The sequence below is a fragment of the Cherax quadricarinatus genome, chromosome 4 (assembly GCF_038502225.1).
Source record: "Cherax quadricarinatus isolate ZL_2023a chromosome 4, ASM3850222v1, whole genome shotgun sequence".
Classification (NCBI taxonomy): domain Eukaryota; kingdom Metazoa; phylum Arthropoda; class Malacostraca; order Decapoda; family Parastacidae; genus Cherax; species Cherax quadricarinatus.
In genome coordinates, this window is record NC_091295.1 from 77086276 (window position 1) to 77099376 (window position 13101).

General features: G+C 49.0%; 1 protein-coding gene across 1 annotated transcript in view; it reads left to right on the forward strand.

Moving 5' to 3' along the window:
• Positions 1 to 13101, forward strand: part of LOC128684426 (uncharacterized) — a 157549-nt gene that overhangs the window by 59203 nt on the left and 85245 nt on the right. The window contains exon 2 of the mRNA XM_053770574.2: positions 3601 to 3696. Coding sequence (XP_053626549.2) covers positions 3612 to 3696 — 85 coding nt within the window. The 5' untranslated portion in view covers positions 3601 to 3611. The remainder of the gene's footprint in view (positions 1 to 3600; positions 3697 to 13101) is intronic.

The window sequence follows — 13101 nt, forward strand, 5'->3', positions numbered from 1 at the left end:
GTACTCACCTCACCTAATTGTACTCACCTAATCGAGGTTGCATGGGTCGAGACTCAGCTCCTGGCCCCGCCTCTTCACTGATCGCTAATAGGTCCTCTCCCTCTCTGCTTCCTGAGCTTTGTCATACCTCTTCTTAAAACTATGTATGGTTCCTGCCTCCACTACTTCACTTGCTAGGCTATTCCACTTCCTGACGACTCTATGACTGAAGAAATACTTCCTAACCTCCCTGTGACTCGCCTGAGTCTTCAGCTTCCAGTTGTGACCCCTTGTTTCTGTGTCGCCTCTCTGGAACATCCTATCTCTGACCACCTTGTCTATTCCCCGCTGTATCTTGTATGTCGTTATCATGTCTCCCCTGACCCTTCTGTCCTCCAGGGTCGTCAGTCCGATTTCCCTTAACCTTTCCTCGTACGACATTCCCCTGAGCTCTGGGACTAGCCTTGTTGCAAACCTTTGTACTTTCTCTAACTTCTTGACGTGCTTGACCAGGTGTGGGTTCCAGACTGGTGCTGCATACTCCAGTATGGGCATAACATACACAGTGTACAGTGTCTTGAACGATTCCTTATTAAGGTATCGGAACGCTATTCTCAGGTTTGCCAGGCGCCCATATGCTGCAGCAGTTATTTGGTTGATGTGTGCCTCCGGTGACGTTCTCGGTGTTATGGTCACCCCAAGGTCTTTCTCCCTGAGTGAGGGCAGTAGTCTTTGTCCACCTAGCCTATACTCTGTCTGCAGTCTTCTTTGCCCCTCCCCAATCTTCATGACTTTGCATTTGGCAGGATTGAATTCGAGAACCCAGTTTCTGGACCACATGTCGAGCCTGTCCAGGTCTCTTTGCAGTCCTGCCTCATCCTCATCCGATTTAATTCTTCTCATCAACTTCACATCATCTGCGAATAGGGACACTTCAGAGTCTATTCCTTCCATCATGTCGTTCGCATATATCAAAAATAGCACTGGTCCTAGAACTGACCCCTTTGGGACCCCGCTCGTCACAGGCGCCCACTGTGATATCTCTTCACGTACCATGACTCGTTGCTGCCTCCCTGTCAGGTATTCCCTGACCCATTGCAGTGCCCTCCCTGTTATATGCACCTGATCCTCCACCTTCTGCACTAATCTCTTGTGAGGAACTGTGTCAAAGGCCTTCCTGCAGTCTAGGAAAATGCAATCAACCCACCCCTCTATCTCGTGTCTTACTTCTGTTACCTTGTCATAAAACTCCAGGAGGTTTGTGACACAGGATTTGCCTTCCATGAACCCATGCTGGTTTTCATTTAAATCTTGTTCCGTTCCAGGTGTTCCACCACTCTCCTGATAATCTTCTCCATGAGTTTGCACACAATACATGTCAGAGACACAGGTCTGTAGTTTAGTGCCTCATTTCTTTTTCCTTTCTTAAATATGGGGACTACATTTGCTGTCTTCCATTTCTCAGGTATTTGCCCAGTTTCAAGGGATGTGTTGAAGATTGTGGTTAGGGGCACGCACAGCATCTCTGTTCCTTCTCTTAGGACCCATGGGGAAATGTTGCCCGGTCCCATCGCCTTTGAGGTATCAAGGTCACTTAAGAGCTTCTTCACCTCCTCCTCAGTTGTTCGTATGTCCCCCAACACTTGTTGGTATATTCCCTCTTGATGTTCCCTTCTGTGCTGTCTTCCCACAGCCCTTCCTGTCTCTACTATGAAAACTTCCTTAAATCTCCTGCTTAGCTCCTCACATACCTCCTGATCATTTCTTGTGAGTTCTTCACCTTCTGTCCTCAATCTCATCACCTGGTCTCTGACTGTTGTCTTCCTCCTGATGTGGCTATACAACAGTTTCGGGTCAGTCTTGATTTTCGATGCTATGTCATTTTCATACTGTCGCTGGGCCTCCCTCCTTACCTGTGCATACTCATTCCTGGCTCTGCGACTGATCTCCCTATTTTCGTGTGTTCTCTGCCTTCTGTACTTTTTCCATTCTCTATTGCACTTTGTTTTTGCCTCCTTACACCGTCGGGTAAACCAGGGGCTCGTTTTGGTCTTCCCGTTGTTACTGTTGCCCTTGGGAATAAACCTTTCCACTGCCTCCTTGCATTTTATTGTTACATATTCCATCATTTCGTTTACTGGCTTTCCTGCCAGTTCTCTGTCCCACGGAACCTCCTGCAGAAAGTTCCTCAACCCTATGTAGTCCCCTCTTTTATAGTCAGGCTTTTCCCATTCAACTCCTGTTATTCTCTCCACTTGCAGCTCTACTATGTATTCAAAGCACAGAACCACGTGGTCGCTAGCTCCTAGGGGACTCTCATACGTGATGTCCTCAATGTCTGAACTGACCAGGGTGAACACAAGGTTCAATCTTGCTGGTTCATCCTCCCCTCTCACTCTGGTAGCGTCCTTAACATGTTGGTGCATGAGGTTTTCCAGCACCACGTCCAACCTCTTGGCTCTCCATGTTTCGGGACCCCCATGTGGCTCCAGGTTTTCCCAGTCAATCTCCCTGTGGTTGAAATCCCCCATAACCAGCAACTTTGCTCTGCTGGAGTGAGCTCTTCTTGCCACCTCAGCAAGTGTGTCCACCATTGGTCTGTTGCTCTCTTCATATCCCTCTCTTGGCCTCCTGTTGTTCTGTGGTGGATTATGGATCATTACAATGACCACCTTGTGCTCCCCAGACTGAAGTGTACCTACTATGTAATCTCTTTCTCCTGTCTCGTCTATGCCTCCCATTTTCTCGAATTTCCATAGTTTTTTTACGAGCAGAGCCACCCCCTCCTCCCCCTCTGCCCCTTCTATCTTTCCTCAGGATCTGGTATCCTGGTGGGAAGATTGCATCTGTTATTGTCTCCTTGAGTTTTGTTTCTGTAACTGCTATGATGTCTGTGGACTTCTCATTGATTCTTTCTTGTCATTCCTCATGTTTATTCCTTAATCCATCCATATTTGTGTACCAAACCTTCAACTTCTGTTCTAATACTGTAACTGTGGTCCTGGGGGAATACTGAGGTTGGGAGAGCAGGAGCCAAGGTGGGGGCCTGTGGGGGGTTGCAGTGGAGGTGGAGGAAGAGCTCCCATAGGGGGTTGCGCTAGGGGAAGGTCTTCACGTCTCTTCTATCAACTTTTCTGTAATCGACTGAAGAAGACTACTGTGTAGGCGAAACGTTTCGAAATAAAGATACCTAACTGTTGCCTATGTGTCATAACTAACAACCAGCACTACCTCCACTGCCACAACTACCACCACTACCACCACTACTACCAGCACTACCACCACTACTACCAGCACTACCACCACTACTACCACCACTACCACCAATACCACCAGCAATACCACCACTACTACCAGCACTACCACTACTACCACCACTACCACCACCACTACCACTACCACTACTACCACCACTACCACCACCACCACTACCACTACTACCACCACTACCACCACTATCACTACTACCCCGACTACCACCACCACCACCACCACCACCACTAACACTACTACCACCACCACCACTAACACTACTACCACCACTACCACCACTACCACTACTACCACCACTACCACCACCACCACCACCACCATTACTACCACCATATATCTCACCCACAGGTCTGGTCACAATGGGTAGACTTGGGATGTGTTTCAGCGTGCTGAGCGTGTTCTTGGCCACCCCGACCTGCGCTATTGTGTACACACCCCATGCAGGTCAGTCACACCCCATACAGGTCAGTCACACCCTATGCAGGTCAGTCACACACCATGCAGGTCAGTCACACCCCATGCAGGTCAGTCACACACCATGCAGTTCAGCCACACCCCATGCAAGTCAATCACACGCCATGCAGGTCAGTCACACCCTATGCAGGTCAGTCACACACCATGCAGGTCAGCCACACCCCATGCAGGTCAGTCACACCCCATGCAAGTCAATCACACGCCATGCAGGTCAGTCACACCCTATGCAGGTCAGTCACACCCCATGCAAGTCAATCACACACCATGCAGGTCAGCCACACACCATGCAGGTCAGTCACACCCCATGCAAGTCAATCACACGCCATGCAGGTCAGTCACACCCTATGCAGGTCAGTCACACACCATACAGGTCAGCCACACCCCATGCAGGTCAGTCACACCCCATGCAGGTCAGTCACACACCTTGCAGGTCAGTCACACCCTATGCAGGTCAGTCACACACCATGCAGGTCAGTCACACACCATGCAGGTCAGCCACACACCATGCAGGTCAGTCACACACCATGCAGGTCAGTCACACCCTATGCAGGTCAGCCACACCCCATGCAGGTCAGTTACACACCATGCAGGTCAGTTACACACCATGCAGGTCACTCACAACCCATGCAGGTCAGTCACACACCATGCAGGTCAGTCACACACCATGCAGATCAGTCACACCCCATGCAGGTCAGTCACACCCCATGCAGGTCAGCCACACCCAATGCAGGTCAGTTACACACCATGCAGGTCAGTCACACACCATGCAGGTCAGTCACACACCATGCAGGTCAGTCACACCCCATGCAGGTCAGTCACACCCCATGCAGGTCAGCCACACCCCATGCAGGTCAGTTACACACCATGCAGGTCAGTCACACACCATGCAGGTCACTCACAACCCATGCAGGTCAGTCACACACCATGCAAGTCAGTCACACCCTATGCACGTCAGCCACACCCCATGCAGGTCAGTCACACACCATGCAGGTCAGTCACACACCATGCAGGTCAGTCACACCCCATGCAGGTCAGTCACACACCATGCAGGTCAGTCACACACCATGCAGGTCAGTCACACCCCATGCAGGTCAGTCACACACCATGCAGGTCAGTCACACCCAATGCAGGTCAGTCACACCCCATGCAGGTCAGTCACACACCATGCAGGTCAGTCACACCCCATGCAGGTCAGTCACACCCCATGCAAGTCAATCACACGCCATGCAGGTCAGTCACACCCTATGCAGGTCAGTCACACACCATGCAGGTCAGCCACACCCCATGCAGGTCAGTCACACCCCATGCAGGTCAGTCACACACCTTGCAGGTCAGTCACACCCTATGCAGGTCAGTCACACACCATGCAGGTCAGTCACACACCATGCAGGTCAGTCACACACCATGCAGGTCAGTCACACCCTATGCAGGTCAGCCACACCCCATGCAGGTCAGTTACACACCATGCAGGTCAGTCACACACCATGCAGGTAACTCACAACCCATGCAGGTCAGTCACACACCATGTAGGTCAGTCACACCCTATGCAGGTCAGTCACACACAATGCAGGTCAGTCACACCCTATGCAGGTCAGTCACACACCATGCAGGTCAGTCACACACCATGCATGTCAGTCGCACACCATGCAGGTCAGCCACACCCCATGCAGGTCAGTCACACATCATGCAGGTCAGTCACACCCCATGCAGGTCAGTCACACCCCATGCAGGTCAGTCACACACCAAGCAGGTCAGTCACACCTTATGCAGGTCAGTCACACCCCATGTAGGTCAGTCACACCTCATGCAGGTCAGTCACACCCTATGTAGGTCAGTCACACCCTATGCAGGTCAGTCACACACCATGCAGGTCAGTCACATCCCATGCAGGTCAGTCACAGACCATGCAGGTCAGTCACACACCATGAAGGTCTGTCACACCCTATGCAGGTCAAGCACACCCTATGCATGTCAGTCACACCCCATGCAGTTCAGTCACAGCCTATGCAGGTCAGTCACACCCCATGCAGGTCAGTCACACACCATGCAGGTCAGTCACACCTCATACAGGTCAGTCACACCCCATGCAAGTCAATCACACACCATGCAGGTCAGTCACACCCCATGCAGGTCAGTCACACACCAAGCATGTCAGTCACGCCCTATGCAGGTCAGTCACACCCTATGCAGGTGAGTCACACACCATGCAGGTCAGTCACACCCTATGTAGGTCAGGCACACACCATGCAGGTCAGTCACACACCATGCAGGTCAGTCACACCCTATGCAGGTCAGTCACACACCATGCAGGTCAGTCACACACCATGCAGGTCAGTCACACCCTATGCAGGTCAGTCACACACCATGCAGGTCAGTCACACCCCATGCACGCCAGTCACACACCATGCAGGTCAGTCACACCCTATGCAGGTCAGTCACACCCTATGCAGGTCAGTCACACCTTATGCAGGTCAGTCACACACCATGCAGGTCAGTCACACCCCATGCACGCCAGTCACACACCATGCAGGTCAGTCACACACCATGCAGGTCAGTCACACCCTATGCAGGTCAGTCACACCCTATGCAGGTCAGTCACACACCATGCAGGTCAGTCACACCCTATGCAGATCAGTCACATCATATGCAGTTCAGTCACACACCATGCAGGTCAGTCACACATCATGCAGGTCAGTCACACATCATGCAGGTCAATCACATACCATGGTATGTGGTCATGCTGTGTGTCATGCATCATGCAGTGTTGTGGTCATGCTGTGTGTCATGCATCATGCAGTGTTGTGGTCATGCTGTGTGTCATGTATCATGCAGTGTTGTGGTCATGCTGTGTGTCATGTATCATGCAGTGTTGTGGTCATGCTGTGTGTCATGTATCATGCAGTGTTGTGGTCATGCTGTGTGTCATGCATCATGCAGTGTTGTGGTCATGCTGTGTGTCATGCATCATGCAGTGTTGTGGTCATGCTGTGTGTCATGTATCATGCAGTGTTGTGGTCATGCTGTGTGTCATGCATCATGCAGTGTTGTGGTCATGCTGTGTGTCATGCATCATGCAGTGTTGTGGTCATGCTGTGTGTCATGCATCATGCAGTGTTGTGGTCATGCTGTGTGTCATGCATCATGCAGTGTTGTGGTCATGCTGTGTGTCATGCATCATGCAGTGTCGTGGTCATGCTGTGTGTCATGTATCATGCAGTGTTGTGGTCATGCTGTGTGTCATGCATCATGCAGTGTTGTGGTCATGCTGTGTGTCATGTATCATGCAGTGTTGTGGTCATGCTGTGTGTCATGCATCATGCAGTGTTGTGGTCATGCTGTGTGTCATGCATCATGCAGTGTTGTGGTCATGCTGTGTGTCATGCATCATGCAGTGTTGTGGTCATGCTGTGTGTCATGCATCATGCAGTGTTGTGGTCATGCTGTGTGTCATGCATCATGCAGTGTTGTAGTCATGCTGTGTGTCATGCATCATGCAGTGTTGTGGTCATGCTGTGTGTCATGTATCATGCAGTGTTGTGGTCATGCTGTGTGTCATGCATCATGCAGTGTTGTGGTCATGCTGTGTGTCATGTATCATGCAGTGTTGTGGTCATGCTGTGTGTCATGCATCATGCAGTGTTGTGGTCATGCTGTGTGTCATGCATCATGCAGTGTTGTGGTCATGCTGTGTGTCATGCATCATGCAGTGTTGTGGTCATGCTGTGTGTCATGCATCATGCAGTGTTGTGGTCATGCTGTGTGTCATGCATCATGCAGTGTTGTGGTCATGCTGTGTGTCATGTATCATGCAGTGTTGTGGTCATGCTGTGTGTCATGCATCATGCAGTGTCGTGGTCATGCTGTGTGTCATGTATCATGCAGTGTTGTGGTCATGCTGTGTGTCATGCATCATGCAGTGTTGTGGTCATGCTGTGTGTCATGCATCATGCAGTGTTGTGGTCATGCTGTGTGTCATGTATCATGCAGTGTTGTGGTCATGCTGTGTGTCATGTATCATGCAGTGTTGTGGTCATGCTGTGTGTCATGCATCATGCAGTGTCGTTGTCATGCTGTGTGTCATGCATCATGCAGTGTTGTGGTCATGCTGTGTGTCATGTATCATGCAGTGTTGTGGTCATGCTGTGTGTCATGCATCATGCAGTGTTGTGGTCATGCTGTGTGTCATGCATCATGCAGTGTTGTGGTCATGCTGTGTGTCATGCATCATGCAGTGTTGTGGTCATGCTGTGTGTCATGCATCATGCAGTGTTGTGGTCATGCTGTGTGTCATGCATCATGCAGTGTTGTGGTCATGCTGTGTGTCATGCATCATGCAGTGTTGTGGTCATGCTGTGTGTCATGCATCATGCAGTGTCGTGGTCAAGAACTTTGATCTTTGCGACCAACAACTTTATACTCGACTCCTGTGAATAATTTATCAACTTGATCTGATGCGTCACTTTCTTGGCTGCCATCTTAACATAATAGTAATAATAATAATAATAATAATAATAATAATAATAATAATAATAATAATAATAATAATAATAATAATAATAATAATAATAATAATAATGTTTATTTCTACAACTTCATGGTACAACTTATACAGACCATAGCTGACATCAATGACATGCTACTATACAGAAAGCCCATTGTTATGGTCAGCATAATTTTGTCCCCGGGATGCGACACACACCAGTCGACTAACACCCTACTTACTGCTACTTGAACATGGACAGCAGGTGTCTTAAGGAAACACATCCTGTTTCCATCCGTACCGGGGATCGAACCCCGGACCTCAGTGTGTGAGCTGGGTGCGCTACCAACCCAGCCACGGGACTTGGTATCTAGTTAACTTAGTAGTCTGAGAATTTGACTCAAAATGGAAAGATTGTTGGCTGGGACTCCTATGGATAAGTCGTAGTCAGTCCACTGCTGCTGGACCTATTATAGCAGATAAGTGTTAGTTGGTGTTATGGGTAAAATTTACATAAATCGAATTAAAAATACTTATAGCTGTCTGAGTCACTCTGACCCACATTCCTTTGTCACTGCTTCTCCCCTGCCTCTTCCTCTTTCTTCCATGTCCTTCCCATGTCCTTTCACATGCTATTACATTACTTTTTAACAAGTCACTAGAAACTATCACTTTCCCAACACTACTCCAGACAGCAAGGGTTACAACAATACATAAAGGTGGTGACCCTTCAGACGTAAACAACTATAGGCCAATATCAAACTTACCATTGCTATCCAAAATCTTCGAGAAACTCGTGCACAGGAGACTATATTCATTTATAACAGCACAAAACACACTCAACCCCTGCCAATTTGGATTCAGGAAAAATAAAAGCACTAATGATGCAATTATACAAATGCTAGATCTGCTTTACACAGCATTGGAAAATAAGGAATATCCGCTAGGAATTTTTATTGACCTAAGAAAAGCGTTTGACACAGTAGACCACGACATCCTACTCCACAAACTTGACCACTATGGTATAAGAGGCCATGTGCTTGCATATTTCAAATCCTACCTTACTAAAAGGTATCAGTATGTCACCACTAAAGACAGCCTTATCAACACGGCCACTTGATACTGGAGTTTCGCAGGGAAGTGTCCTTGGTCCCCTGCTCTTCCTCATTTACATTAATGATCTTCCAAACGTATCCCAACACCTGAAACCCATTCTCTTTGCTGACGACACGACTTATGTCATCTCTCACCCTAATCTTGCCACCCTCAACACCATTGTTAATGAGGAGCTGCTCAAAATATCAACTTGGATGACAGCCAATAAACTTACACTTAACACTGACAAAACCTACTATATTATGTTTGGTAGCAGAGCAGGAGATGCGCAACTTAACATTAAGATCGACAACACTCTAATTGCCAGACATAATGAGGGCAAATTCCTAGGTCTATACCTCGACAACAACCTAAATTTCAGCACCCATATCCAACACATAACAAAAAAAAAGTATCCAAAACGGTTGGGATCCTCTCCAAGATACGATACTACATGCCGCAAACTGCTCTTCTCACACTATACCATTCACTCATTTATCCATACCTCACCTATGCTATTTGTGCTTGGGGATCAACTGCAGCAATACACCTAAAGCCAATAATAACCCAACAAAAAGCTGCAGTAAGAATAATCACTAAATCCCATCCCTGGCAACACCCCCCCCCACTCTTCATAGATCTAAACTTACTCCCTGTTCAGAACATCCACACTTACTACTGTGCAATCTACATCTACAGGACCTTAAATTCCAATATTAACCTTGACCTAAAACGCTTTCTTGATAGTTGTGACAGAACCCACAGGCACAACACCAGACACAAACATCTCTACGACATTCCCCGTGTCCGACTAAACCTTTACAAAAATTCAACGTATGTCAAAGGGCCTAAAATCTGGAACACCCTACCTGAGAACTCTAGAACTGCAGACACATTCATCACCTTCAAAACTACAGTTAGAAAACATCTTATCTCCCTGATACACCCCGTCAACTAACTACATGATAACCACCTGGTGGTTCACAATTACACTCACTCACCCATTTACTATAAGCATAGAAATACCAATCTTAATCTTAAAATAATGAACCCCAGCTAGTCATAAGCTTGCGTATGATACTCCAGTATAGACACTATGTATTGTTCCAAAACAAAAGCATTCACATTGCTAAACTTACAAACTATAATGTAGTCACTTAGCCTTAATACCATAATCTGTAATAACTTAAAGTTTAGAATTAATCTAAGTCTGCCCGAAATGCCTAGCCATGCTAGGTGTCCTAGTGGCCACCTCTGTAATGCCTAGCCATGCTAGGTGTCCTAGTGGCCCCTCTGTAATGCCTAGCCATGCTAGGTGTCCTAGTGGCCCCTCTGTAATTAGTATTTTATAACATGTAAAAAACACAATACCCAAAATCTGTAAACCCCACATTGTAATCCTTATAGAGAATAAACTTGATTGATTAAGTGATTGATTCTTCCACCCCTGCCTCTTCCTCTTTCTTCCTTACTTCTCATTCTTCCACCCCTGCCTCTCCCTCTTTCTCCCCTGCCTCTACCTCTCGTCATCGGATCAAGTTCTCTCCCCTCAGGTATCTCTAATTCACTAAATCTCTCCCCCCTCCCTATCTCTCCCCGGGCCCAGAGGAAAAAAATATCAATCTTTTTCTTGATGTCATCAAGTGAAGGGTTTTAATCTCCACAAGAATATTCTGTCCCCTCAGTCCTTTTTTGTGCTGGAATTTGAGAATTTGAGAATTTGAGAATTTGAGAATTTGAGAATTTGAGAATTTGAGAATTTGAGAATTTGAGAATTTGAGAATTTAACACAACTTATACAGACCATAGCTGACATCAGTGACTTACTACTATAGGATGTGACCCACACCAGTCCACTAACACCCAGGATGAGACCCACACCAGTCCACTAACACCCAGGATGTGACCCACACCAGTCCACTAACACCCAGGATGTGACCCACACCAGTCCACTAACACCCAGGATGTGACCCACACCAGTCCACTAACACCCAGGATGTGACCCACACCAGTCCACTAACACCCAGGATGTGACCCACACCAGTCCACTAACACCCAGGATGTGACCCACACCAGTCCACTAACACCCAGGATGTGACCCACACCAGTCCACTAACACCCAGGATGTGACCCACACCAGTCCACTAACACCCAGGATGTGACCCACACCAGTCCACTAACACCCAGGATGTGACCCACACCAGTCCACTAACACCCAGGATGTGACCCACACCAGTCCACTAACACCCAGGATGTGACCCACACCAGTCCACTAACACCCAGGATGTGACCCACACCAGTCCACTAACACCCAGGATGTGACCCACACCAGTCCACTAACACCCAGGATGTGACCCACACCAGTCCACTAACACCCAGGATGTGACCCACACCAGTCCACTAACACCCAGGATGTGACCCACACCAGTCCACTAACACCCAGGATGTGACCCACACCAGTCCACTAACACCCAGGATGTGACCCACACCAGTCCACTAACACCCAGGATGTGACCCACACCAGTCCACTAACACCCAGGATGTGACCCACACCAGTCCACTAACACCCAGGATGTGACCCACACCAGTCCACTAACACCCAGGATGTGACCCACACCAGTCCACTAACACCCAGGATGTGACCCACACCAGTCCACTAACACCCAGGATGTGACCCACACCAGTCCACTAACACCCAGGATGTGACCCACACCAGTCCACTAACACCCAGGATGTGACCCACACCAGTCCACTAACACCCAGGATGTGACCCACACCAGTCCACTAACACCCAGGATGTGACCCACACCAGTCCACTAACACCCAGGATGTGACCCACACCAGTCCACTAACACCCAGGATGTGACCCACACCAGTCCACTAACACCCAGGATGTGACCCACACCAGTCCACTAACACCCAGGATGTGACCCACACCAGTCCACTAACACCCAGGATGTGACCCACACCAGTCCACTAACACCCAGGATGTGACCCACACCAGTCCACTAACACCCAGGATGTGACCCACACCAGTCCACTAACACCCAGGATGTGACCCACACCAGTCCACTAACACCCAGGATGTGACCCACACCAGTCCACTAACACCCAGGATGTGACCCACACCAGTCCACTAACACCCAGGATGTGACCCACACCAGTCCACTAACACCCAGGATGTGACCCACACCAGTCCACTAACACCCAGGATGTGACCCACACCAGTCCACTAACACCCAGGATGTGACCCACACCAGTCCACTAACACCCAGGATGTGACCCACACCAGTCCACTAACACCCAGGATGTGACCCACACCAGTCCACTAACACCCAGGATGTGACCCACACCAGTCCACTAACACCCAGGATGTGACCCACACCAGTCCACTAACACCCAGGATGTGACCCACACCAGTCCACTAACACCCAGGATGTGACCCACACCAGTCCACTAACACCCAGGATGTGACCCACACCAGTCCACTAACACCCAGGATGTGACCCACACCAGTCCACTAACACCCAGGATGTGACCCACACCAGTCCACTAACACCCAGGATGTGACCCACACCAGTCCACTAACACCCAGGATGTGACCCACACCAGTCCACTAACACCCAGGATGTGACCCACACCAGTCCACTAACACCCAGGATGTGACCCACACCAGTCCACTAACACCCAGGATGTGACCCACACCAGTCCACTAACACCCAGGATGTGACCCACACCAGTCCACTAACACCCAGGATGTGACCCACACCAGTCCACTAACACCCAGGATGTGACCCACA